We start from the raw sequence: 27,908 nt of genomic DNA, 5'->3' as shown, positions 1-27,908 counted from the left end.
CTAGGCAGGGGCAGGGAGTGAGGACAGTCATATCCTTACCATGAGATCTGGCTTGGGAGTACAAAGACTGGGGTTCAATTCCTTACTCCAAAGCTGTGTGACTTGGGCCAGTTACTTAATCTTGCTGAACCTGTTGCCTAGTCAGTAACTGATAATAAAGACACCTCACTGTAAGGCTCTCTGTGGTTGTTTTTATCCTGATTTGCCACATGAGATGAAAAACTGGCCCACACTGGGGCTTTAGCAAAGAGCAGTGGAAACCAAACTGAGGGCCCAAGGTGCCATGATCCTTTCCACTTCAGTTTCACAGTTAGATGGGGGCAGCAGGGCCCAGAGGTTTAAGCGACTTGCCCAAGGTCACACAGGATATGCACATCATCGCCCTCCTGGGCTGTCCTGTGTGGTCTCAGGGGCCACTCGATCCTACTTGAGACTTTTGGATTTCATCTTGACTTTAAGGTGAAGGTCTCCCAGGGAGCCTTGAGCCCAACTTGGTGACTGAGAGAACCCTCTTAGCTCAGTGTGATAGTCTGACGACACAGGAAAAGACGCATTTACTCTCTTCACAAAGAGGATGAGGGAGTGGAAGCATTTTCACAAAAATACCAACATGTTGCAGACTAAGCCACCCATCGATAGGCTGTTCAGGAGAACTCCATATTCGTGGGGGTGCTCAAGCTGGGACTTAATCAATACTGGATGGCAAGCTGGCCTTGGTGACCTTTTAAAGAAAACCACCCCTCCTACACACACACACACACACACACACACACACACACACACACACACACACACGGTTGCCAGGCAACCCTGACCCTGCTCAGTTCCAACCTCTCCCCCTCACTCAGGTCAAGCTCAGACTCCTGGACTCGGCCTTCAAGGCCTCTAGACTCAATCATCCTATGTTCTCATCTGCCTCCCATTTGGTCTGGGAGCTCCACAAGGGTAGGTCCTGGACACTTTTATTCCTCCGCTTTCTGGGGCCCATCAGGGAAAGGAGGTCATGTTTACTGAGCAAGCACCACGGCCCAGGACCCTGATGTCAGATGATATTATTAGCCCCACTTCGCAGACCTCAAACTGAGGTCTGAGAGCTCAAGCAACCTGCCAAAAGTCCCACAGCAATGTGACGGCTGAAGAAGCGAAGGGACGAAAGAAGGGGTGCTGAGCACGTAGTGTTCTTGGCTTTTAGCCCCCTGTCCCATGGGGCACCCTCCACAGGTAGGCACACTTGGTTGCCCATCTATCTCCAACTCTTGGGGAGCCCCATCCGGACACCAAGTGAGGTGGAACCCCATGAACTAACTAACCACAACCACAGCCTTTGGGGGGTGTGTGGGAGGCAGACCGCTGTCCCCCAGCCTGTCACAGCTCAAGCCCTGCCCTACCCCAACACCAGCCAAAGCTCCGTGCCAGCCCAGGGATCTCTGCTTGCCAGTGACTCAGGCAAAGAAGAGCTGGCACATAGCTGGCCTGGGCCTGGGTGTGGCAGGAGCGGGTTGCATGTGAGAAAGAACCTGGGAGATGCCAGAGTCTGGCTCAGCCACGCTTTGCCCATGCTGCAGGGATGTCGCGAAGCACTTTCTGGGCATCTGGCCCCTTGGACGACGATTTGGACAAGGAAACCAGCAAGGCACAGCAGAGGTATCAACAATAAAAAGAAGTTACCTAACACCTGCTGGGCCCAGGCCCCTGGCTGGGTTCACTATATTTCATTCTGGCACCAACCCCAAGAAGTAGCTACTATCTTCTTCACTGTAGAGGCAGGGAAACAGAGATTTCATGTGACCAGAAGAGCACTAGAGTTTAGAGAAAGGATTCGGGTGACCAGCTAAAGAGCATAAATCTAAGGCCTCCAGTGGCTGCGAGGGACAGGAGATGTTTGGACATCCTTCCCTGCTCCTAAACCCTTTCCTACCCATGCCTTCATCACAGTTGAGGCCCGTCCTTAGGGAAGACTTCCCCGATCTCCTCCGCTGAGGCTAGGTAAGGCCCTGGGCCATCTGCTATCACAGTTTGTCCTCTCTGGACTGTCTCCATCAGTGCAGGCCTGTCCCCAGTGTGAGCCAGATGGGAGGAAACAAAGATGGCAGCCACCTAGCGATTCAGGGATCCCGACTTCTAAGCCCAGCTTTACCCTGATTTACTGTGAGGCTTTGGGTGGTCACTTTCCCATCTGCAAAGTGGGGCACCCTGTGTCACTGTCCAGGCTGGGAAGAGAAACATTCTATCTTTGGAACTGGGGGCCAGAAGGACTGCCATGACCTTTCTCTTCCAGGCACCCCTACGCTTGGGTCAACACGTAGCAGGGCAGAGTACCTGTATTAGAGAGGGCCAAAGTATCCGGGAGAGAAGGTGGCTTTGTGGGGAAGATGCACCTCAACCTGTAATGTAAAAGACAAGAATACCACCATGCTACTTTCCCTTGCACTTTTTTTTTTTTTAAAGACTTTATTTATTTGGCAGAGAGTGACACAGCGAGAGGGGGAACACAAGCAGGGGGAGTGGGAGAAGGAGAAACAGGCTTCCCGCTGAGCAAGGAGCCCAGTGTGGGCTCAATCCCAGGACCCTGGGATCATGATGGGAACCCAGGGCAGACGCTTAGCTTAACCCACTGAGTCACCCTTCCCTCATACTTTAAACCAACCTGAGCAGGATGGTGCCTGGAAAAGAGCACTCAGATCAGCCTCAAACTCCTGCTCTTACAGGCTGCGTGACTTTGGATGCTTCATGTAATCTGAGACTCAGTTTCCCCAAACATAAACGAGGACCTTACTAGTCCCAGACAATTGGTTTTTATTTATATTCGCTGTCCCATCCCTAGCCTCACTTTCTCCATTTGGGACTTGGGACTGGGGTCTTGGACGGCACCATCTCTCAGGACTGCTTAAGGGTCCCGTAGATGGAGGAAAGCCAGCGCGGATAGGAGAGAGCACAATCAGAGAGAGGGGAAGTGACCTGTCTGGACTCGTCAGAGGGGATGGCCGTGCTGTGGGGAACCCCCTCTGTGGCTGCCCCAGGGCCAGAGAAGGGTCATTTCCTTCCGCCTTCAGCCCCTGCCGTCAGCTCTCCTGTTTGCTCACCCTAAGTGCGGCGGCGCCGGCCACGGGAAAACGGGCCCAGGCCGGATTTCCTCTGCGGACCTGCGGTTCCTAGAGTCCCCCGCCCCCCCACGACTCCCGCCTCTCCGGACCCCGCGGGGCCACAAGCTGCACGTGCGGCGGTCCAGGCGGCCTCGCCCGCCCAGTGCTTCCTTAGCCAACCCCACCTCCCCGGCCCTTTCATCCCGCCCCCTGCCACCCCGCCCCTTCCCAGCCCGCGTTCCAGCGGAAAGATGCTTCACTCCCTCGCGCGTTCCGGAGAAATCGAGTCACGCGGGGGCGCGCCGGCCGGGCGCTAGGACCCCGCAGCTTGGCCGAGGGGGGGGCGTGGTGGGGCGGGTCGGCGGGAGAGGTATTTAAATTGGAGCTCGAGCCGCCCCCTCGCGGGTCGGGTTCCCGTGGGGCAGTGGAGCAGCCGTGGGCCTCCGCGGGCCGTGACCCCGGGGTGTGGAGCGAGGTGGGGCCGTGGGGCGGGGGGACAGGTTTGCGCAAGATGTGCCGGGGCTGCGCGGGAGAGGAGCGGCGGCCGCGCTGAGCCAGGTAGGAGCCGCCCTGGCGAGGCTGCCAGCCCCTCGGGGAACTGGCTGTCCCGTGCCCCTGGAGAGCGCGGGGTGCGACCGGTCCGTCCCGGTGCCCTCCACGCCCCCCAGTAGTCCCCTCCCGCCGCCGCTCCCACTCCACGCGCGGAGCCAAGCCTGACCGTCCTTCGGCCCCGAGGCTCCTGTCTCAGCTGATCTTTCCCGAGAAGGGAGAGGCCAGCGTTCTTATTTGACAGATGGGAAAAAAGCGGCCGAAAGACCGGCACGCTTTTGCCCGGGAACTCACAGCTTGTCAAGGGCAGATCAGGATTTGAATCCAAGTCTCCTACCGCCCTCAGACTCAGACGGATCCGCGCTTCCTATCCCATCGCATCAAAAACGCACCAAATAGCTTGCCCATCTCTGGTGGGGATTGGCGGGGAGGAGGGCACCCACGTCTTGCTGAAGGGTTCTGAAGCTGGCCTTCTTCGTAAGTGGTAAGATGTGAGGGACCCCCACCCCCACCCGAGCTGCCTGAAATTCCGCCATCACAGCTACATTCCTTTGGGTTAAGGTCTAATTCCCCCGTGGGATGCACATGTCTCCAGAATGGGGCAGGCCCGTAGTGATTCACTGCTTGGTATGAACATCCACAGCAGCTCTCCCAGGACCCTACTCTGCTGGAGACTGGGGCCGGGAGGAGGGAGAGGAGCACCCCAGACCCCAGCCCTGTGAGCTTGTCTGTGTGTGATAGGGGTGCGGGTGGGCATCGCTGGAGGTGATTAGAGGGGGAGATCTTGGCCTGGTGTAGTGGAAACATTTGCTTTGGAGGCAGACAGACCAGATTCTGAATCCATCTGCTATTTACTGCCTGTGTGACTTTGTCTTAAGTCACCTCTCTGAGCCTTGTAATCCCCTCTGGGGAAAGTAAGAGTAGTTCTATAGAGAGCAGGTAGCTCAGCATTTGGGTTATATGGACCTGGGTTAACCCCCACCCTCCCCAAATGCTTATGAATTATGGGCTAAGTCACTTTATGAGCCTCAGTTTTCTCATCTGTAAAATGGAAATTATGGTAACCACCTTATTGGGTTGTGGCTTCAATGAGATAATACAGATCAAGTGCTTAGAACAATGTCTAATGCCCTGAAATAGTAGGGATAGGCTTATTAGATAATATAATAGGCACTGCCCTCCCCCAATCTATTTCTCTTTCTCTCTCTCTCTCTCTCTCTCTCTCTCTCTCTCACACACACACACACACACACACACACACACACACACTGTGTGTATCTGGTGTTTGTCCTCCCAGTGAGAGTCCTAAAATGTCTCTTGCCTTCTCTTGCCTAGGCTACTAGTCTGCAGGCCTGGGGCCTCCCTCCTCAACCTGGGCCGTTCAGCCCTCGGAGTCATTGCCCCAGCTGGGAAAGGCAGTGTGCCTAGGACACCTTCACAGTCGATCTCAGCTCGATCATCACAGTGGTTGGGGGAAGCCGGTGGCAGAAGAGCCACCAGGCGACTTGCTGTACAGATGGGACACTGAGGCACCAAAAGGTTAAGGGACTTGCCCAGGGAGCAAGGAAGTGGGGGTGTCTGAATGTAAGCCTGGGTCTATGTGACCACAGTCCTCCCTCTTGAGAGTGAGTGGCCCTCACGTGCTACACAGCGAGTCGGGGGCACAACCGAAGGGGGCCTGCACACGAGGTGCCAGAGACTTCTGCTGGATGCAGAGGTGCCACCTTGGGGGTAGAGTGAAATCTGGGAGGTGGAGGAAGAAGGGGGATAGTGAGGGCTCCTTTGAGTGGCCCTGACTTCAGGTGCAGAACCAATCCAGGTCCTTCCTTGTCCTGACCTCACAGACCCCTCAAGCAGAGGTTCTATCCCTCGCTTTGCCATTTGTTCAATAGATATTTGGTGAGCATCATTTAATAGACTCCTGTTCTCATAGAATCAGAAATAAATTAATAGGAGGGGTGCTTGGGTGGCTCAGTCCGTCAAGTCTCTGCCTGCAGCTCAGGTCATGATCCAGGGCTCCCAGGATCAAATCCAGTATGGGGTGCTGCTCAGTGGGGAGCCTGCTTGTTCTTCTCCCTCTGCCTGTCCCCCTGCTCTCTCTCTTTCAAATAAATAAATAAAATCTTAAAAAGAAAGAAAGAAAGTTAGAAAGATAAAAAGAAAGAAAGCTATCAGCAGGAAATGATCAATGCAAGGAAACCAAATGTGTGGGAATCTGGGGAATAGCATTCCAGGCCCTGAGGCAGGAATGCACTTGCTGTGTTTGAGGAATGGTGAGAAAAAAACTAGAATTTGGTAAGGGCAGGGCACATGGTAGATGTGGTCAGAGAGGAGAGTGGGTAAAGCCTGGATTTCAGGGGAGGTTCTCAAGCAGTGAGATTCATGCTCTGATATATGATTTAAAGACAGCACTCTGGCTCTGTGTAGGGGACCACCTGCAGGGGTCAGGGTGGAAGTGGGGTGCTGCTGCTTTCAGGGCCAAGGGTTGAGGCAGTGCCTCAGTGAGGCATGGCGATGGAGGAGGGAGGTAGCAGACCCAGGATCTGTTTTTCAAGCAGAACAGACAGGACTTGCTGATGGGGGGAAGGAGTATGACAGGGAGATGAAGGGAGAGGTCTCCCCCTGCTGCTCTCTGCCCCCTCCCCCCACCTTGTGTCAGTCTCAGTGCCTCCCTGGCCCTGGGTGGGAGGGTAGTAGGGATCAGAGGAAGGAACGGAGTGCTCAGTGCTGTGCTCACTGGAAGTTCAAGGTCTGTGGGAACCTGGAGGATGAGTTCTCCATCATCAACTTGGGGAATCAGAGAAGGCTTCCTGGAGGGAGGGGTATCTAAGTAGATACCCAGAGGATGAGGAGGCATTCAGCACAAGGCAGGGGAGGAAGTGAAGGTTTGGGGCAATGAAAAGGTGCTCACAGAACTGAAGGAAGTGGGAGGCTGCCAGAAGCCCGAGCGGGAGAGGCAACAGTGAACCAGCCATGAAGCTGGGGGAAGAAGAGCTGGCTGGGCAGACACACTCCCCAAGGGCCTCAAAGGTCCCACTGAGAGGTTTCCATTCAATTCTGAGTACACTAGCTTTCAAATGGGTGGTGATGTTCTGCTTTTTAAACAGCAGAACCAGATTTCCTGTGAACGCAGGTGAGAGGGGAGCAGCTGTGGGGAGCAGGGCCCATGGCCGTCAGCCGAAGCCAGGGAATAAGGTTGAAAAGACACCACTGTGGCTCAAGCATGTTTGGGCAAAAAAGGGCCTCTGACGAACCATCTTAATCTAAAATTCATCGCAAGGGCACAAGTGGATTCCAACGGTCAAAGACTCAGTCCTCAAAGGTCCTATAGATGCTGCTTCTTCTAAAGCATCCTTCAGAGTCACAACTCACTTTTCACTTACTGAGCACCTGCGGGTGACCTCCTAGAGTAGAGGTTAAGGGCACAGGTTGTGTGGGCCTGCCACTAGTGAACTGTGTGACCTTGGTGTGTTACTTACTCTGAGCCTCAGTTTCCCCCACCTGCAAAGTGTGGGTTGTAATCATAGACCCCAGTCCTTGAATTACTGTGAGGATTAAGTGAGTTAATGATTAAAGTATCAAGAAGACTGTCTGGTGCATATTTAGGGCTCCGTGAGTGCATTTTCATGCAATGCAGCCCATTTGGTCTTTACCAAAACTTAGCAAAGTTGACATTAACCTCAGAAGGGGAAACTGAGGCTCAGAGAAGTGAAGTGACTTGTACGAGGTCCCATAGAAAGTAAGTGGAGGGAGAGAGAGTTACGGGTGACTGAGCCCAGTGCTCTCGGAGGGTTTTGTGTGTCCTTCCTCGTGAACACTCAGTATGCATTCTGGTCCCTTCTGTGCATTTATTTGTGACCCTAGTTCCCAGCACAGAGCCAGACTTGAGGAGGCATTCAGTAAGGTGTGAAAGAGAGAAAGAGAGAAAAAAGGAAGAAAGAAAAAGAAATGACTTGATGTGGACTCGTAGCCCTTAACAGGTCCTCAGTAAGTGAGCCCCTAGCCGCACTGGCCTTTGATTCTGCTCAGGGCCTCTGTGATCCCCCTCAACACCACCTTGGCTGGGCTATACAGAGAGAAGACACCAGCAGGCCCGCCCCAGTGGCCCCTGCGCTGGTGGTAACTTCAGTGAAAGTAAAGGGCCTGGAACCTGCTCCTGGGGAAGTCCGCAGCAACAGTGCTGGGGGCAGGGCAGGCCTCCTGGCGGGGCTTCCTGTCAGGGCTCCAGGCCCAGCCTTCAAACAATGGCAGGGACTCCAGAATCAGAAAATCAAAAGAAAAAGGGCAAAATAAAGGTCCAGGGGTGGGGGGATTGAGGAATTCCGTTTGGGGCCTAAGAAACTAGGATGGGGGACCCCCTTAGGGTCTGGGTAAAAATGCAGAGGCCTAACTCCCCTCCATACCCCCCCCCCAGCTCTGCGCTTGGCCCCAGAGTAGCCCTTAGAGTCCCTCTGTCTCCCACTCACAGCCTCCTTGCAGTCTTCCACCATGGAGGGTCTTTTGAAACCCAGATCTGACCAAGTCACCCACTACCTCAAAACTCTTGTTGCCTGGGGCGACAGCCTAGTCCCTTGGCCTGGCACGAGAGGGCCCTTGGGGTAGGCAGCAGGCCCCAGCACCCATGTCTTTGGTGCAGCTCTGGCTGTGACCTGGGGTTCCCTGAAGGCAGCCCTGACAGGACAGGAGCGATGGGGACTGGCAGTGGAAAGGAGCCAGGGGTCTTACAGTGTTTCCCTTTCCTCCCCACCCTCTGCAGAGCCATGAGCCACCAGATCCTGCTGCTCCTGGCCGTGCTGACCCGGGGCCTGCCCATCTCCCAACAGCAAGATAAGGCGCCCTGTGAGATGGTAAGAAGCCCTGCCCAGGCAGGGTAAACCCTTGAGGGGTCCTCCTGCCCCAGCCCCAAGAGCCAGAAGGCAGAGGGGTTAGAAGAGGAAAGGGAAGGCATTTAAACCTTGTATTTCATGAGTACCTACTAGGATGTTTAAAGACCTGAGGTGCTCTTCATCCCGTTAGGTAAGTACCATTGTTACCGTTTTATAGAGTTGGAAACTGCAGTTTAGAGAGGTTAGATGACTCGTCCAAGGTCTTTCGACTAGCACCAGTGGGGCCGAGATTGGACTCTATTCCTTCCAGCTGCCCCTGCAGGGCAGTGGACCCTCAGCGTGAGGCAGAAAATGTGTAGGGAACTTGGGGTGGGTGAGCTGGGTCCCTTCTGGACCAAATCCCCTTTGCTAATAGGTCCTTGACTTATGCCCCTCTGCTGCTTCTCTGATGGGATTCCTCTCACTCACGGCTGCCTCCTCCAGGGAGCCCCCTCTCCCCAGCCCCTCCCAGGCTGATTTGGTTCTGGGTGCCCTTTTCTGGACTCTCAGACTGAGCACATGGGGGAGTGGTGAATGGGTCCAAGCCTGTTTCACTTGCCAGACCAAGAACTTCTTCAGGGCGGGGACAAGGTTGGATTCACTTTTGTTCCTTTTTCTTGCCCTTGGCCAGGGACACTAGCCCTGAAGTCACTGGGACCCTGCGGGATACAGGGAAGAGGAGCCACCGAGGTCCTCTTACAAGGCTGGGCAGTCACTGAGGTCAAGGCCAGAGTCAGGCTGGGGAAGCGACAGGCCCTCCAGCAGCCCCACTTGGAGTCGGCTAGGACTAGACACTCCTGACACAGGCAAGGCAGCTACCTCTGGGAGTGCTGGTGGGCAGGGGCCCTCAGCCCTTCCCTGGGGTTGGCCAGGTCCTGCTTTTGCCACCTCCCTCCTCGCTCCTCAGAGTCCTCCTGAGATTCCCAGATAACCGGCAGAGGAGGCCTCAGACATCCCCAGGTGCAGAGTCCCATTCTGCCCATGAAGAGAGAGGCTCAGAGAGGTGAAGAGCCTGGACCACCCCACAGGCAGAGGGAAGCTAGGTGACTTTGGATTCTGGGGGGCGATAGGCAGGAAAGCACTCTCCACACTGCTAGGGAAGATCAGTACAGGGATTATGGTCATTTGTAAAATGTTAAAAAGAAATGGCCACAATTCTGAGGGCTGGGGAAGGGCCCAAACTGCACCAAAGGCTTTCTCTCATTTTATCCTGCAAAGAACTCCTCTTTTCAGTGGAGGAAACCAAGGCCGAGAGAAGAGATGTGACCTATCAGGCTCATACAGACAGGAAGTACCAGAGCTAGGGCTTGAACTCAGCTCTCCTGAGCTTATGCTGGCCTCTGCCAGCTACTTTTTTATACCCCATTTCCCTTCTATGGAAAGATAACCAAATGGAGTTGGGTGGCAAGTCCTCTTCCTTCCTTAAAAAAAAAAAAAAAAAAAAAATGGGGGCAGTGGCATCCTGGCATCCCAGAGAGAATGGGTCGCAGGTTGTCAAGGGGAGCTCTGAACTTGGCTATGTCTGTCATGCTGGAGACTCAGAGCTCAGGGGGTGGGGGCATCTTTAGAAACAGAGATCTGAGAACAGCTCTGGCCTTTAAGCTTCCTTCTGGATCGGCAGCCCAGTGCTGCCCTGCTACACGGCTGGGCCCTGTAGGCACCACAGTAGAAAACTGGGAGTGGCCAGCTTTGTGTCCTGGCTTGGCTCTTAGGTGTTGGTGTCCCGGAAGTCTTTGATATCCAAAGGTGAAATGGGGTGTGGGATCATGTGGATGCTGGTACAGTGCCCACCACACAGCAGAGGCTCAGTAAATGCTGGCTGGTACTATTTACCTTGCTGAGGCAGCCTGGGTCCCTGGCTGGGTCCCAGTAGAAAAAGGAACTTGTGGAGGTACCCTGGAGCCTCTAAGCTCACCCCCAGGGTTCAACAGGGTAACAAATGCATGCCAGGATTAAATGAGGAGAGGGGTCTGTGCACACAGCCATGGAGCCTGCTATGGAGCTGGTGCTCTGTGACAGTGGCGGTCATGCTGTTCCTTTTGCGGTTTCCTCCTTCAGTCAGGATGGTCCAGGGAGCTGAGGAGAGGGTTGAGGAGGCCGTGCCCAGTGGCCTGAGCTGGCGGAGAGGATGTGAGGAAGGAAGCGGCAAGAGCCAGGCAGGGCTGGCGAGGTGGCCGGGCTAGGCTTGTGGAAAAAGGAACGAAAGTGCTCAGCGGCAGCGGTATCCATGCTGGAAAAGCTGCTTGGCTGGAGGTGGTAGGACCAGCTCAGGGGACTGCTAGAGCAGGAAGGGTCACACCTGGGCCTGATGAGGGCGGTTTTTTCCTCCCCTCTCCCACAAACTCCCCTTGGAGCTCTGGGGAGGAAGCTGAGAGCTGGGCCAGGCAGGGAGCACCCTCAGGCTGGTGTTCCTGCCCCAGTGGGCTCTACCACTCACGGTGACCTTCCACAGGTCACTGCCATCTTTAGGTTTGTCTGCCCATCGGGGAAGTAGGGAAGCTGGAGTCTTTTTACTCCAATGGTCTTTAACTCCAGTTAGAAGACATGGATCGTCTGTTTTCTTTCCTTCTCGAAAGGTGATTGATTCAATCCCTCAGTCCTTTACTAAGCCGGTGATGTCCATGACCCATTCATTAAAATAATGCATGGAGCACCTTTTGTGGGTCAGGTCCAAGGCATCCGCACCAATCACACCAATCCCTGTTAGCTCTGAGCTCCCCATCTGGCAGATCCCACACAGACTTTCAAAATCAGGCGCCAAATTATGAGAAAGGGAGCACTGGGGCGGTGAGAGCCCGGAGGAGGTCCCACCTGCCTAGCTCAGAACATCAAACACCAAGTTTCCCTGCAGACCTGGGCAGGGAGGGGCGGGGATGGCCAGCACGGGGAACAGCAGGGAGGAGGCCCAGAGGTAGGGGTGTGAGAGCACAAAGGGCAGCAGTCAGCTGTGCTCACTGTGTATGGGCTGGGTTTAGTGGGTTGGGAGGATAGAGGACAGGTCAGCAAGGGCTAGGGACAGCCTTGAACCCTGCTGAATATCCTGGATTTTGCCCAGGAGTAGTGGAAGCAAGGAGTACCCCATAGTAGGGGTTTTCTTTTAGCAGTTGCCAGAGGTTAGGCAGGTGGAGGGGTCAGAAGGGGTCAATGGGTACAGAGAGCCCAGGGCCGGAGTGGGCTCTCTGTGGTGTGGAGTGATTGTGGAAGTCAGACCCTTTCCTGGGAAAGGCTGGATTCCTGGGGTCTTCAAAAAGGTGAGAGGGAGAATGTATTTGCACAGAAAAAACAGATCAGGCTCCAGAAGGCACATGTGCTAGAAGGACAAAGTGGGCCTTCTGTTGTGAAAAGATATGGGTTCAAACCTCAGCCCAGCTCCTCTTCAACTGGGTGACCCTGGAGCCCCCCTACCCAATCTGAGCTTGGGTTTCTGAACAGAGGGGTGATCATATTTCATGGGCTTGCTTTCGTGAGGCTCCATTGTGACCATGGGCCTGAACGTGCTAAATAAAGGTGAAACGCGGAGTGCATGCTGGGGGAGGGTGCTGCTTTCCGGACAAAAAGCCCAGAGTGGTAATGTGACTTGGTGAGGCCCACGCAGCAAAACCATAGTCTTGTCACTGAAGAATGTGTGTGGGACCCTGGCCATCTTTCCCCTGCTACCCACCCCTGCTCCCATCTCCAGGGGCCAATCTGGACAAGGCCATAGAGAACCAGACCACTGATGGAGGTGGGGCAGGTGACAGCAGCAGAAAGGAGGGCTCGTCTGGGGGATATGCAGTGAGAAAGGCAGACACGGGGACCTAGAGCTCTGCCTCGTGGAATGAGGGCTGGAATGAGGTCTGAGGGTAGGAGGCCAAAATAAAAACCAGTGAGAGGAGTGTAAATTGCATTTTGGAAACCTCTCTCCCCAGATGGCTTCTGTTTTAACAGCCGCTGGACAAATTTAACTATCTAGGCCCATAAAAGGAACCCAGGTTGTGAACCAGGAGGCCCTGGGTTCCAGCTCGGCCCTGCTGTTCACTGGCTTGGGATCCCTCTGGGATGTGTATGGCTCAGTTTCCTGTGAAATGGGGTCAAGGCAGTATAGGGTATTTTGTGAGTTCATTTGTCCTCATATCTGTCTGTCCTTTCTGTGCCTGTGTATCCATGAAACTTCCTTAAGTCCCTCTCTGATGCCCAGCGCAGTGCCGAGTGCCAGAGATGGGGACAGGGAGCAAGACGGGGATGGTCCAGACTTGGGAGGGTTGAGCTGGGACAGGGGAAGAATGTGCATCTGGGAGCCACAGGAGAAGCCTTGCTAAGCCTGGCTGGAGTAGGGGAGGGGCTCGAGGCATCCTTCCTAGAAGGTGTGCCTGGTTCCACCCCCTGCTGTACCCACTCACACCCACTGCTCTCCCTGCTGTCCCCAACACACCCCAGGTCGACAAGGAGGTATCGTGCCAGGCTCTTGGCCTGCTCCAGGTCCCGTCGACGCTCCCGCGGGACATCGAGGCCCTCGACCTATCTGGAAACCACCTGCGGAGCATCCTGGCCTCCCCCCTGGGCTTCTACACGGCACTTCGCCAGCTGGACCTGAGCACCAATGAGATCAGCTTCATCCAGACGGGGGTCTTCCAGGCCCTGCCCCACCTGGAGCACCTCAACCTGGCCCATAACCACTTGGCGGCGGGTACCGTGCTGAGCACCCCTGGCCTGGGCCCCCTGCCTCGTGTGACCTCCCTGGACCTGTCCGGGAACAGCCTGTACAGTGGCCTGGTGGAGCGGCTGCTGGGGGAGGCACCCGCCCTGCGCGCCCTCTCGCTGGCGCAGAACAGCCTCACGCGCCTGGGCCGCCGCACCTTCTGGGGCACGCCCGCGCTGGAGCGGCTGGACCTCCACAGCAACGTGCTCATGGACATTGAGGACGGAGCTTTCGAGGCCCTGCCCCACCTGGCCCACCTGAATCTCTCCAGGAACTCCCTCACCTGCATCTCGGACTTCAGCCTCCAGCAGCTGCGTGTGCTCGACCTGAGCTGCAACAGCATCGAGGCCTTTCAGACGGCCCCGGACCCGCAGGCTGAGTATCAGCTGGCCTGGCTCGACCTGCGGGAGAACAAACTGCTCCACTTCCCAGACCTGGCCTCGCTTCCCAGACTCCTCTACCTGAACATGTCCAACAACCTCATCCGGCTCCCGACGGGGCTGGCCCAGGGCGGAGAGGGCATCCACGCACCTTCTGAGGGGTGGTCGGCCCTGCCCTTCTCCAACCCCAGCGGGAATGCCAGCGGCCACGCCCTCTCCCAGCTCCTGAATCTGGATTTGAGCTACAATGAGATTGAGCTGGTCCCCGAGGGCTTTCTTGAGCCCCTGACCTCCCTTCGCTTCCTAAATCTCAGCCGGAACTGCCTGCGAGCCTTTGTGGGGCTGCGTGCCGGCTTCCTGCCTTGCCTCGTGCACCTCGACGTGAGCCACAATGCACTGGCGACGCTGGCGCTGGGCACCAGAGCCCTGGGGTCCCTGCGGACGCTGCTTCTCCAGGACAATGCCCTGCAGGACCTGCCCCCATACACTTTCACCGGCCTGGCCAGTTTGCAGAGGCTGAACCTTCAGGGAAACCAGGTCAGGCCTTGTGGGGGGCCGGCAGCGCCTGGGCCCCTGGGCTGTGTGGCCTTCTCTGGCCTGTCCTCCCTCCGCAGCCTGAACCTGGTGGGCAATGGGATGGAACGGCTGCGGGCAGGTGCCTTCCTCCACACGCCACTTACTGAGCTGGACCTGTCAGGGAACCCGGGGCTGGATGTGGTCTCGGGGGCCCTGGCAGGCCTGGAGGCCTCCTTGGAGGTCCTGGCCCTGCAAGGCAATGGGCTGGCTGTCCTCCAAGTGGACCTGCCCTTCTTCAGCTGCCTTAAGCGTCTCAACCTGGCCGAGAATCGCCTGAGCCACCTGCCAGCCTGGACGCAGGCCGTGTCCCTGGAGGTGCTGGACCTGAGGAACAACAGCTTCAGCCTCCTGCCGGGCAGTGCCATGGGAGGCCTGGAGTCCAGCCTGCGGCGCCTCTACCTGCAGGGCAACCCACTAAGCTGTTGCGGCAATGGCTGGCTGGCTGCCCAGCTTCACCGGGGCCATGTGGACGTGGACGTGACCCAGGACCTGACCTGCCGCTTCGGCTCCCAGGAGGAGGTGGCCCTGAGCCACGTGCGCCCCGAGGACTGTGAGAAGGGAGGACTCAAGAACATCAACCTCATCATCATTCTCACCTTTGTGCTGGTCTCGGCCATCCTCCTCACCACCCTGGCCACCTGTTGCTGTGTCCGCCGGCAAAAGTTCAACCAACAGTACAAAGCCTAGAGAAGCCAGGGGGCTGCAGAGTGGCGCAGTGGGGAGACCTTCTGGGTCAGCCGGGGAGCCAGAGGCCAAGACAGGGGTGGGGACTGGCCCAAGGTCACACGGTGAGCCAGGGTCAGGGAATGGTAGTCTCTCCATCCCAGCCCAGGGCTCCTCTTCTCATGTCCCGCAGTCATGGTGGACAACCCACATCCCAGGCCACACGTGGGGTCCAGCCATGGGGGCCAGAAGTTGGGCACTTTCAGGAGCGACAGAGAAGAAGGCTGACCTGTTCGATCAGCAGATCTCTGCCAGGCATCTGTTCCATGCCACATCCAGCTCCAGGCGCTGGGGACGTCGGTGAAGGAGACACACCCTGCCCTTGAGGGTTCCAAGTCCTGGCAGGGAGCTGCTTGCGAAGCCACATGGTGACCACACAGGGTGGGAGGCCAGGGCTCTGGGGCACTGCAGCCCCCCAGCTGGCTGGGGAGTGGAGGGTCTCACCCCTGCCAGGGCCAGAGCGCAGGAGGGGCAAGACCAGGAAGACTCATCTGAAATGCATCCAAGCAGACCATTGGTTACATCTTCCCGTAATGACTTTCAGCTTCTCTGGAGAATGAAGAGCTCATGGATGGAAGGGAATCAGAGGCCCACGAGTAGGTCTTGGATCTGGCTCTATGGCTGCAGCAGCTCCCATGGAGCCTGGAGTTCCCACCCCAGTGCTGGACCATTCCATTTCCGGCTCCCACAGGCTCTTTCCCTGCCCAGCACTCCCAGGGTGCAGATACTCACCCCAGTACTGTTCTAGGCCCCCACCTCCTTCCACAGGCACCCTGTTTGTCCCCAGCACCCACACCCTGGCTGGTGAACCAGGAGTTAGAACCTTAGGTCTCCGGTTCTGTTTTACACCTGGCTTGCTGGAGGTGGGGACATGTCTGTGTCTTTATGAGGTTGCTCAGAGGTTGCTATTTAACCCATTTTACGGAAACTCCCAAACTCTCCCTTCAGGGTCCTCTAGCCAAGAAATGCCAGACCTGAGATTCAGACTCAGCTCCTCCTGTCTCCTCTGCCTGACCTTTGCCACTGTGGGGTGGACAGGAAATGGCTCCATGTCGAGGGAGCAGGGCCTGGGAGCATCTTTTGGGGCACATGTTCACCCACTCCTCTCCCTCCTCTCTTCCCGGCAGGCAGTCCCAGGCTGCCTCCTCTGCCTCAGTTTCCCTTAGTCCCTTCTTTGCAGGCTGGTGTGTGCTCACCTTTTTCTCTTGCTCTTGCGTTCCCTGTTCATTGAGCAAGAGCCCGGAGTTTGAGAACATGGAGGCCAACCTCGCCCATTGCACAGATAGGGAAACTGAGGCTGAGGAAGAGACTAGAACGTAGAGATTCACAAGCCAGTGGCAAAGCCCATGACTAAAGTGGATTCAGAGCTCATTGCAGGTGTGAAGGGGACTTGGGGGCTGGACCTGAGTGATGTCCTTCTCGCTCAGCTGTCCTATCACAAGATAATTCTGGCTCCAAACACTTTTGGGTCCTCGTCATGCAGGGACTTTTTCCACCCTGCAAGAGTGGGTAGAAAAACCCATCTAGATATAACTCCCTTTTCCTCATGCCCTTGGAATCATGGTCTGTCCAGGAAGCCCAGGGTCAGCCCAAGTCCCTCTGTTGTTGTCTTCACTATCTTACCCATGCTTGGCCCATGGTCTGGCTCATGGTGGTGCTCGGTAAAGTTCGAGACAATGAAAACACCCCTCTCTCTGCCCCATTTTATAGACGAGAAAACCGAGGCCCAGAGAGGGTCAAGGACTCAGGGAGTCAGTGGCAGAGCCGAGGCTAGAAGCTGGTGTCCTGGCCTCAGCCTAGGGCCCTGGTGGCGTGTGGGGCAGCCAGGTGGACCCAGTCCTGGTTGGGATCACAACCACAGGTGCTCACTGCACAGAAACACTCTTCCTCAGGCCTGGAGGGCAAGGTGCGGGCCCCTTCAGGCCTGATATCTGAAAACACTACACAATGCTGCTCTCACCTCCAGGAGCCAGGCCACAATGCCGGCCTGGGGACCAGCTCTTTGTATAACCTACATGAATGTATTAAAATATAATTTTGGAGAAACAGCGTGGCCTGCCAGCCTCCTCCTTGCTGTGGACCATGGGCATCATTGCACCCACTTGAACTCCCTCTGCTTCCATCATAGTCTTTAAATCCTCAAGGCAGACTCCACTGAGGGGAGACGGAGGCTCTGGGTCCTCACCACCCTTGACCTTGGGGCCTCAGCCCTCATTCCCTGGCCACACTTCTGACCCTCGCCTTCAACAAGCCCGAACCCCCCTCCCCCAGCCCTTCCTTCTTGCGCAGCTCCTGCTCTCACTTCTCCTGCCTAGCTTCTCTTCCCTACTTCCTCTCCCACAAATTCCAGCTTAGCCCCTTGCCTCATGGCAGAGGCCGTGCTGTCTGTCCTGCCCACCCTCTGGGACCTCCCTCTGCAGCCTCTCTTCTCTCTTCACGTCTCCCTTTCACACCGTGGCTGTGCTGAAGTTTTGGCTGTCTGAAAAATAGTGAAAAGACTCTTACACCGCTTTCCCTTTCCTTTTCCTTCGTGGGCAAACTTCCTAATGAAGCAGCCCTCTCCTCCTCCCCTCCTCCCCTCCATTCTCAGCTCACCCCAGGTGCCTTTGCCCTCCCTGCTCCCCCACCCCCACACTGCCCAGGCTGAGGTCACCAAGGACATCCTTTGCTGAACTCTGTGCCTTCCAGACTGTGCCTCCTTAACCTCTCAGCTGCGGCGTTCCTCACCCCAGCCTCCCCGTTCCCCATGCCCTCCCCTTGGCACACTCTCTTTGTCATCGAGGCTTCTCACACTGGTTCCCACCTTGCTCTCACACCACTCCTTTTTGGACTCTGTAACGTGCTCATCTTCCTGGAGGCATCTGAGTGGCGCTCACCAGGACTTGGTCCCAGGCCCTCTTCCCTCAAGAATGTTATCACCATCATCGTCATAGCCACTCCATTGCTCTGATGATGCCCATGGCTCTGTCTCCAGCCCCAGCCAGCCCTGAGCATCCAATTCTGATACCCCGAGACCCAGAGGCCTCCCCAGCTGGAGAGCTAAAGTCCTCCCAGGGGCCAGAGAATTGAGTGAGTGGCCAGGCTGCCATTCAAGACTGACCTTGAAGAAGAGCATTCCTGGTTCCTGCAGGGAACTGGAGGGTGAGGGTGTGGGCTGCGAGTTCTGGGCGAAGGGACAAGAGCCACCTCACCCATGGTGGGGGTGGGGAGCAGGTGAGGGACTCTGAAATGGGGTCAAGAGGGCAGGGAATTCTCCCACCCTCCACTTTGTGGACTCCTATGCCTGTCCTCATGTGGCCCTGTCTCCCCTTCCCAGCCGCCTGACTCCTAGACCCTAACCCCTTTGTCCGTGCCTAGCTTCTCTTCCCTACTTCCTCTCCCACAAATTCCAGCTCAGTGATGCTCCACCTCTTTTCTCTCCAAACATCCTGGAGATTTCTCCAAGGCAGCTTCTCTGGGCTTCGACCTCTCACCTCCCAGTTCCTACTCCAAAGGAGTGAGAAAGCATGTGACTCAGTGGCCTGGCATACAGTAGGTACTCAGTGAAGCCCCAGGGAGGACAACAGCATAGGCTGAGCTCAGCCCAGGGCTCTGCGGACCTCCTAACCAGGTGGAGCCCACCAGGCCCCGGCTCCTTTTCCTGGCGAACGGGAGTTTGCTTACCTGGCCAAAACCCCCAGCAAAGCAGAAATTCCTGTTTTCAGCCAAACATGGACACAGCTGCCAACTAGGTCATCAGAGCCTCTGGCAAGATCCAGGGAGGGGGAAGCCCTCATTTACCCACATCTCAGCCTGAAGTGCCAGGCCACCCAGCCCAGTCAACTCAATAAGCTGCTATGGTGCTCCGGGAGGCTCCCAGGCCTGGCGGGAAGGAGGGGAGACAGACAGCATCCCTGGATCGGTAGCTGCCTCGACTTCTCAGTCCCCTGGAGTGTCACCACTCCCCAGACCCTGGAGTCACAGTCTGCTTTCTGTGCCCCTGTCCCTCCGGCAGCTCACAAGGGCCCTGCAGTCCATCTCTCTCTGGTCACATCCAACCCTATGCTCCGAGCTGACAGTTGTTGACCACTTCCGGGTCAACCCTGCACTGAGCCCTTGATATATATTATTATATGTAATTCTTAGCATCTTTGAAGAGATTTCTATTATTATCAACCTCATCTTAAAGAAATGGAGACTCAAGTTCCCACAGCGGTAAAGCGCAAGAGCTGGGACTAGAACCCATGTACATCTGGCTCCAGAGCCAGCAAGCGTAACCTTAGGGCCCCCCACTTCCCACACCAGGCTCTCTCCCACCTCCTCCACCTGAAATGTCTCAACTGCTCCAACCCACTTGCCATACTCCTGTTTCAACCCTGGCCTATACCACCTCTTCTGGGGAGTCTGCCCTGATTTCCCTCCACAGCCCCACACTGCTATGGGCTACAGCAGTGGGGATCTCTGCCTCACCTGCCAACAGACCAAGAGCTCCTGGAGGAGGTTCCAACCGAGTCCTTTCTGTGTCCCCAGGGCCCATGAGCCAACACAGAAGGTGGGTTCAGAAAAGATTTCCTTCTGAATGCAAAAGTCCAGCCCTGCAGGACTTGAACCCTTGTGGGGATTAAGCTCAGCCCTCAGAAAGAGAAGGGGGCGATGGTTCTCAAACAGATCCAGGGGACCCAGAGGACACAGAGCAGAATGCGGGACACAGGATGGGGGCTGCCTGGTGCACCAGGGCCCAGTGAAGAGGCAAAGGAAATACCTTCTTTCAACATCCTCTACTTCCCTCCACTTTCTTCTTGCCTCTGGGACCCTGTCTTGTCTTCCTCTTCCTTTCCTCCTTCCCCCACTCTTCACTTCTCCTTTCCCTCCCTTTGCCGTCTCTCCCCCGACCCCCACCACCCCAGAAGCAGTTGGGGCTGTGGTGGCTGAGAGTGAGGAGAGGCAGAGGGGAGGGAGGCGAGCTGTTTATAGGAACTGGAGCAGCTCCACGCATCAGCTCTGCTTGCAGTGGGAGACCAAGCATAATAAATACCTTGGCTCCTCCCCAGCTGTGCTTTTCCTGAACTTGGCCATTCGAACTCCAAATCTCTCTGGCCTGCTGGTTCTCAGGACCCAGCTCCCACCCCCCCCTCCCCGCACCTCCCACCCAGCTGCCCTGGAAAGAGCCCTGCCTCTGGGACCAGGAACACAGGGCTAAGTCTAGGCTCTGCTTTGGGTGGAAGGGCAAACCCATCCACTTGTCTGTGCCTCCATTTCCCCATCCCTAAAATGGGGTCATAATCACGGCCCACCAAATGCACAGTGCTGCTCATGTTTTAGGCCCGTGTAACATGAGCACCAGCTTTGTGCAGGACACTGCAGGGTTCCTGGGAACAGTCAGATAGGGCCTCTGCCTATCGGGCATCACAAGCAGGAAGTGGTCAGCGCCATGAGGGAGGTCCAGATTTTGTGCTCGGGAAGATTGTTTGCAGCAGGGAGCGGCCCTTCCAGCTGGACGAGTGAGAGGAGATTTCGAGGACATCTGGGCTGGCCAGACGGGAAGGGTAGGATTTCAACACGCGGAAGTGAAGAGAGGCTCTTCCAGGCAGAGTGAATGGGAGAAAGGAAACCCACACTGGACAGGGCAGAGAGGAGTCTCCCAACTTTGCCCTCTCTGGTCCTTCAGCACCATCCACCCCAACCTTCCAGCCGTCTGGAATCTTCTTTCCTTCCCTGGAGAGCTTCCAACTCATGCACGTCATGGATGTGTTCCTGGAATTCTGCAGTCATGACCCAACTGCACCCCCTGACACACACCAAAAGCCATGCTAGAAAATGGTCAAGCCAGATGAGGGGAAAAGTCACTGGCCAATAGCACATGTTTCTGGAATGAATAAGGGAATAAATGCATAAAGGAATGAATGGAGTAGTGAGTCAGTGAGGAGAATAAGTGAGTAAGTGAATTACTTACTTGCAGCTGACATTTCTTAAGCCCCTGCTTCACACCACGCTAGGTGCTGTGCATACAAGACCCTGACCCTCACCGTGCTTATTGTCTGTTGGAGGAAATGGATGTTCACACTGGGGCATGCGTGCACCCACGTACCCACGGATAAACACAGAATGGCACCTGGGATGAGTCCTATCAGGGAAACAACAGAGAGGTGTAATTGAGATGGGCAACCTGAGATTTCCCCTCTGAGGACACCAGCTGTTAGCTGAGCCTGAAGAAGGACTTAACATGAGAGAGTGGGTTAGTAATAGTCCTTCTCTCTTGCCTTCACCCCCGTGGATTTGCCAAAATGCCGGGGAGAGTAAGAGTCACAAGCTAGACCCTGAGGCCAAATTTTATGTGCTAAAAGCAGCCCCCTACCTGGGACTCTCTCTGTCTTCCTCTCAATGCTTTAACTGCCCTACTCTAGAATTATGGAGAAAAATATGGAAGGCCACATATATAGATTGGCAGGAGGGATCGTCAAGGGAGTGGTCCCAGGAGTCAAGCATTGTAGAGGTAGAGGGGTAGGCTGTGGGGTGAGAGGGATGGGGGTGTGGGGTTTGGGGCGGGGCTGGCTGAGGGCAGGTAGAATGGACTTGGCCCCTCCTCCATTCCTGTACACACATAATAATAAGCTGGCACCAACCCTCCTCTTTCATCCTAGGTAACTTCAACATTCTCATATCTTTGTGTGTTTCGTAACACTTTCTATGTGTTTTCTCCTTAATTATCATTGATAGACACATTTAAGTTATATGCAAACACACACATGCATGTATCCTTGTTTTATAAAAATGGGATAATTGTAAACACATTTTCCTGCATCTTGCTTTTTTTATTCAACAATACTTCAAGGAAATCCCCCCTTCCCAAACTAATGGATACAGATAGCTCTCATTCATTTTTGACAGTACATAATATTCCATAGTGTGAATATTCCATAATTTATGCAGCTATTTACCATTTCACCTTTTTATCTTTTCTTGCCACTATAAACATACCGCAAAAAATCATTGTTCATATGCCCATATCTCTGGAAGTCGGACTTCTGTCAGATAAGCTCTTGCAAGTGAAATTTTAGATCAAGGGATAGATATTATATATATGATACAGTTGATTTTTAATAAAGCTTATTTTTTAAAAAAGACAGTAATGTTTCATCTTTCCATAAACAATTTATGAGAGTATCTTTTCTGCGTTTCCCAGCCAGAAATGCACATACTGTGCTAGTGGTCTAGAAAGCAGTCTCCCATAGTTACTTTAAACCCCATTTCCCTATTGCTGGAGCCGAGTGGCTTTTCCTTTGTTTGTTTGCCATTTGGAAGGACTCTTCCATGAATCACCCATTTTTATCCTTTGCCTGTTTTTCTGTTATTCTTTCCTTGTCAATGTGTAAACCTCCTTGTACACTGTAGTTACCCAACTTTATCTGGCACCTTTCTAACAAATTTTTCCCAAATCTTTCCTCTGTCTATTGACTCTGCTTATGTATCTTCGCCCCCCAACGGTTTGGGGTCTCGCTTTTCCTTTACAGCTCTTGATTTAATTGTTTCACTCAGATTGTTCATACAGTCTCCTAGCTTTTTCTCCTTCTTTTATTTTTTGTATCTAAATTTTTAGGTCATCTGAAATGTATTTTTGATTATGGAGTGGGGTGGTTCGTCCAATTTTGTTTCCAGATGAACAGCGATTGTGTCAGCATCATTTAATTATTCGATAATAACTAAAAGTTCACTCAATCAGGGGCGCCTGGGTGGCTCAGTGGGTTAAAGCCTCTGCCTTCGGCTCAGGTCATGATCCCGGGGTCCTGGGATTGGCTGCATTGGGCTCTCTGCTCAGCGGGGAGCCTGCTTCCTCCTCTCTCTGCCTGCCTCTGCCTACTTGTGATCTCTGTCTGTCAAATAAACAAAAACTTTTTTTAAAAAAAAAGTTCTACTATGTATAAGGTAAGTCCTCCTGCATTGCTACTATTTTCCATAAATTTGAGGCTATTTTCAGACATTTCTTCCAGATAGACATTTCTTCCAGATAGACATTTCATACTGTTTGGAATTGATCTGGGGAGTCCGGACATTTCTGTGCTATCCAAGCCTTCTATCCAACACTAGGAAATGTCTTTCCTTTTATCCAGAACTTGTTTTCAATCCTTCAATAAGATGATGTAGCTTTTTCACGTGGGCCTCTGTGTTTTTTGTTAAACCGATTCCTAACTATTTTCTACTTCTTGTCAATACTGTAGGTGGGGTATTTTTTCCACTTCCATTTTTCTATTTCCATTTTTATATGCTTATTTTCAAAACAGAGAAAAGTGACTGGTTTTGTATATTTTGTATATATTTGTATTTGTATATTTAATATGTTTTGTATATATTATCTTGCACCCAATAACCTTATCAATTTTTCTTCATTCAAATAAAGGCTTTTGTTTGTTTCTTTTGGTTTTGCATGTGTTTTTGCTTTCTGTTTCTCTGCTACAGACTCGTGGGCTTTCTTGGTATACAATCACTTAGTGACCTCATTGCTCCCACAGCTCCCTTCATACCCTCCCCACAGTAGCATCTGCCTCAGCCAGACCTCTCCTGCCTGGTCTGCAGCCAGGTTGGAGGGACCTCCCCTCCCCCACCCCACTGACCACCATAGAGCTCCTTCTTCCATGTCCTCTCTTCCTAAGACTCAGGGCTCTCATCCTCTGTCTCCCTGATTTGCAGGAGCAGAGTGGAGGTGGGGGGAGCTCAGAATCCCCTGTGCTTTGTTCCACCCAAAATGACATTCTGTCCTCCTCCTAGAGCAAAGGTTGAAAACTGGTGACCTACTGGCCAGATTAAGCATTTTGGCATGCTTTATTTAGCCCACACAGTGGTTTATTAGAATCTGGTAGAATTGCCAACATTTAAAAATTGGAAGAATACTGTTTTATATGAGAACATTAAATCTGGCTTTCTGATTTTTCTTTAAAATCCTGGGAAATCTGAGAACCCAGACTCCAGCCAACAGGGCAATGAGTGGCCCAAGCTATGGAATGGTATCTCCTATCTAGACTATGAACTTCTCAAATGCAGGATGTCGTATTGTCCTCGTTGTACTCCAGCACCTGATACAACACCTGGCTCCAGGCAGGGGTCGTGAAAGTTCGATTTCTTTCATTCTCTTTCATACACACATTTCAAGAACATGTGAAGGTAGAGTCTCTTACAGTAAGAGTGCCAATGTTTATGGTGCTGTGGACCTCTTGGCAGCCTGTTGAAGCCTACAGACCCCTTCTCAGAATAAGGTTTTTTACTTTATAAAATAAAAAATACACATGATCACAAAGGAAATAAATTCTGTTGGATGCAGTTATCAAAATATTAAGAAAACACTTGTGACCGAGTAATAGATGCTTTTATTAATATATTTAATAATGAAATCTAGTGGTAGATCTAATATCTACTAAAATTTCAAAGCACTGATGAGCATGAATAATATTTTGAGAGATTTGCAACAATTGTAACAAGACATGAAAACCTCTGATTTTTGCTGGTGAAGGGCCTGCTAACGCAAGGTACTGCTAAGATCACAAGAGTTTGTACAAGGTCTATACTTATGATGGAAAGAGCTATTATGTTTCGATTCAGGGCTAATGATGAAAATAAAAATGTATGTTTTTTTCGCATCCAAGTTCTCAGACCTTAAGAATTCTACCCGTGGGTCCCCTGGATCTCAGTTCAAGGACTCTGCTTCGGGGAAAAGGTGCTAATGGCTGTTCCAATGGAGCCACAATAACAGAGAAACACAATCCCATAGAAACCACCCTGGTCTTGGGTGTTCTTGTTCAGGGCGGGGTTGGGGTGTCAATTAGATCACTCTTTCTGGAGGGCTCTTAGGCAATATATTCCAAGAATCTTAAAAATGTGCATCTGCTTTAACCTAGTGATTCTGTTTCTAGGAGTTTATCCTAAGGAAATAAAGATGGAGCCAAAGGAAAATTGAGTGTGAGGAAGTTTATCAGAGCCAAGTACACATCTAGCTTTTGTGGGGCCCGAGTTTTCTACAATTGGGAGGGACCCTGCAGCTGAAGCTTCATCAACTTCACAGAAATTGACCATAAAACCTTAGTAGAAATAATCTAAACTTAGAAATAACTTAACATAGCCAACAATTGGAGTTTGATATAGTAAGTTATAGTAGAGCTATACAAGGGAATACTGATCAGTCATTTAAAATGATATGAGGGGGCACCTGGGTGGCTCAGTCTGGTAAGCGTCAGACCCTTGATTTTGGCTCAGGTAGTGGTCTCAGGGTTGTGAGACTGAGCCCCTCGTTGGGCTCTGTGCTCACTGGGAAGTCTGCTTGAGATTCTCTGTCTCTCCCACTCCCTCTGCCTTTCCCTCCATCCTGCTCTCTCTCTCTCTCTCTCAAATAAATAAATAAATCTTTTTTTAAAAAGCCTCTAAAATGAGGGGCACCTGGGTGGCTCAGTGGGTTAAAGCCTCTGCCTTTGGCTCGGGTCATGATCCCAGGGTTCTGGGATTGAGCCCTGCATTGGGCTCTCTGCACAGTGGGGAGCCTGCTTCCTCCTCTCTCTCTGCCTGCTTCTTTGCCTACTTGTGATCTCTGTCATATAAATAAATAAAACCTTTTTTTAAAAAAAGCCTCTAAAAAAAAGCTTCTAAAATGATATGAATGTAGAGGTGTATTTACTGACATGGAAGGATGCTCAAAACATAGTATGAAGTAAAAAAAAAAAAAAAGACTATAAAATATGTGTAAGATCCCACTTTGTTAAAATAACATAAGAGTTATTCATAATCAGATGTTAAATGAGACTTGTCCTGTCTCAGAATCGCTGCTGTTCCCCAGAGCCTCAAACATAGCCCCAGACACAAGCCAGCAGGACAAGAGCAGAGATGGTGATGTCCTCGCCCCCCTCACACGGCAGCAGGCACTGACCCAGGCAAGGAATATGGATGCTGAGGCTTTGCATGGTGACCGCAGCTCCCCGGGGGCTTAGAGGACACAGAGCCTGAGCCCACATCTTACATGGAAACGTTTGAAGATGAGAGGTGGGTGCAGCTACCCTGGTGGTAGTCTGAGGTGGGGATGGGGGTTGTTGTGAGAGCAGCTTGTGCTTCCAGAGCCTGCCAGCAAAAGAGAGGACTATTTCCTGTGGAATCTACTGGACACAGCGCTTGATGGCGGAGCGTCAGCCAGCCTAAGAGATCTCTGCCTGAGATGTCTGCCCTGCTTCTGCAGAAGGACTCATCAGCAGGCATGGAGAGAACAGGCTCTGGGGGTCAGCCAGATGCATGTCCCTTGAAAACAGGGACTAGGGTTAAGAGACCATAAAGGAGGTTCCGCACAGCCTAAAGAAGCGTTGGCCTCGTGAGAGCAAGGACCAGAATGGGGGCATCTGCCACCCAGAGGGGTCTAATGCCCCTTTACAAAACCCCATTCTGAGTGGATCGAGTACTTTTCTTTACCCTCCCCTGGCCCCCACTCCACTCTGAGCCTTGATTCAAAAATGCAGAGCAGAAAGAGAGGCAAAAGATCCTCGCGTTCCTTTCCGCAGCTTTCTGAGCTCTGGCTGAGAGCAGTAGGAGAGCAGAGGAGCTCTGAGAAACTCAGGCTGGTTCCTTTGCTTGCTTGTGTCATTGAGGTATAATTTACAGATGGAAAACCCATCCTTTGTGTAGAGTTCTCGGAGTTTAGATGAACACATACAGTCGTGTAAACACCACCAAAGCCAAGATATCAAACACGGCCATTGCCCTGGAAAGTTCCCTTGTGACCCTCTTTAGGCAACCTCTTTCTTCATCTCCAGCCACTAGTGATCGCTGATTTGTTTTCTGCTATAGTTTTGCCTTTCCCAGAAAGTCATATACATGAAATCGCACAGCACATAGCCTTTCGTGTCTGGGCTCTTTCACTTTGTACAATGCACTTGAGGTTCATCCGCCTTGTTAAAGGCCCAAGTTCCCTTTAGTACTGGGCGTGCTCCATTAAATGGAGGTGCCATGGGGTGTGTAACCAACCATTGACCTCTCAAAGGACATTTGTCTTGTTTCCAGTTTGGGGCTGGAATTATGAAGAAACCTGCTCCAAACATTCACATATAGATTTTGGTTCAGACATACATTTTTATTTCTATTGGGTAAAACCTGGGAGTGGGACAGCTGGGTCCTAAGACAGATGTATGTTTCACTTTCAGAGCCAATGCCAAAATGTTTTCCAAAGTGATTGTTTAATGTTTGATTCCCATCAGCAATGTGTGAGACCTCTAGGGGTTCTCCATCCTCACCAACACTTGGTACTGTTATTTGTTGATCTACTCAATAAGAGGTGGGAGAATGAAGTTGCTTCTGTGTGTGCGTGTGTGTGGTGTGCGCATGTGTGTTTAAGGCAGACAATTTTTTAGAGCCGTCCTTTATCAGATAGGTCTTATGCAAATGCTTTCTCCCAGAGACTGAAGTTTCAGTTAAATTGGAATGGAGATTTTTTTTTTAAATTTTCAGTTCTGAAATAATTAAAACTGGCAAAAGAATTGCAAGAATAGCGCAAAGAATGCCCATAGAGCTTTCACCCTGATTCCCCAGATGTTAGCAATTATTAACATTTTGCTTTGTCATGTTCTCTACATATCCTCATTTTTCCTGAACCATCTGAGAGTAAACTGCATACATCACTACTCCAAATCTTTCAACATGTCTTTTTCCTAAGGAAGAAAGACACTCTCTTATGTAACTACAGGACATTGATGGATTCAGGAAATGTAACCTGGCTCTGACACGATCATCTAATCCTTGGGCTAGATCTAAATTCCACGAATTGCCCCAGTCATGTCCTTCTAACAATTTCCCCTCTGATCCAGGACGTAACCCAGGATCCTGCCTTCATTTGGTGGTTGTGTCTCTTTTGTCTCATTTGTCTCATGTAGTCCTCATCTTCCACTGTCTTTTATGACATTGGCTTTTTTTTTTTTTTTCTTTTTATGAGTCTGAGCTGATTAGTTTGTAGCCTAGTTTTCAATTCAGTTCTGTCTGGTGTTTCCTCTGTCAGGTCCTGCCTTCTTGGCAGCAAAGCCACAAGTACGATTTCTGTTTTTCTCAGACCACATCAGGA

At 52.7% G+C, this 27,908-nt stretch overlaps 1 protein-coding gene across 5 annotated transcripts; it reads left to right on the top strand.

Annotated features, from left to right (window-relative positions):
* Window positions 1-3,187: 3,187 nt before the first annotated feature.
* LRRC32 (leucine rich repeat containing 32) lies at window positions 3,188-16,902 on the top strand. Of its 5 annotated transcripts, XM_004767991.3 has the most exons (5): window positions 3,188-3,641; window positions 3,979-4,116; window positions 4,968-5,171; window positions 8,389-8,479; window positions 12,914-16,902. In XM_004767991.3, the coding sequence occupies exons 4-5, from the start codon at window positions 8,393-8,395 to the stop codon at window positions 14,816-14,818; spliced, it is 1,992 nt and encodes a 663-aa protein (XP_004768048.1). In that variant the 5' UTR covers window positions 3,188-3,641; window positions 3,979-4,116; window positions 4,968-5,171; window positions 8,389-8,392; the 3' UTR covers window positions 14,819-16,902. The 5 variants fall into 5 exon arrangements, with proteins under 5 accessions (XP_004768048.1, XP_004768049.1, XP_012919825.1 ...); XM_004767992.3 differs by lacking the exons at window positions 3,979-4,116; window positions 4,968-5,171 and having other exon boundaries at window positions 3,189-3,641; XM_013064371.2 differs by lacking the exons at window positions 3,188-3,641; window positions 4,968-5,171 and having other exon boundaries at window positions 3,648-4,116.
* The last annotated feature ends 11,006 nt before the right edge of the window (window positions 16,903-27,908 follow it).

Source organism: Mustela putorius, unplaced genomic scaffold, assembly GCF_011764305.1.
Source record: "Mustela putorius furo isolate JIRA1106 unplaced genomic scaffold, ASM1176430v1.1 tig00003987_pilon_pilon_pilon, whole genome shotgun sequence".
NCBI classification, from domain to species: Eukaryota; Metazoa; Chordata; class Mammalia; order Carnivora; family Mustelidae; genus Mustela; species Mustela putorius.
This window is presented reverse-complemented; position numbering and strand designations above follow the sequence as displayed.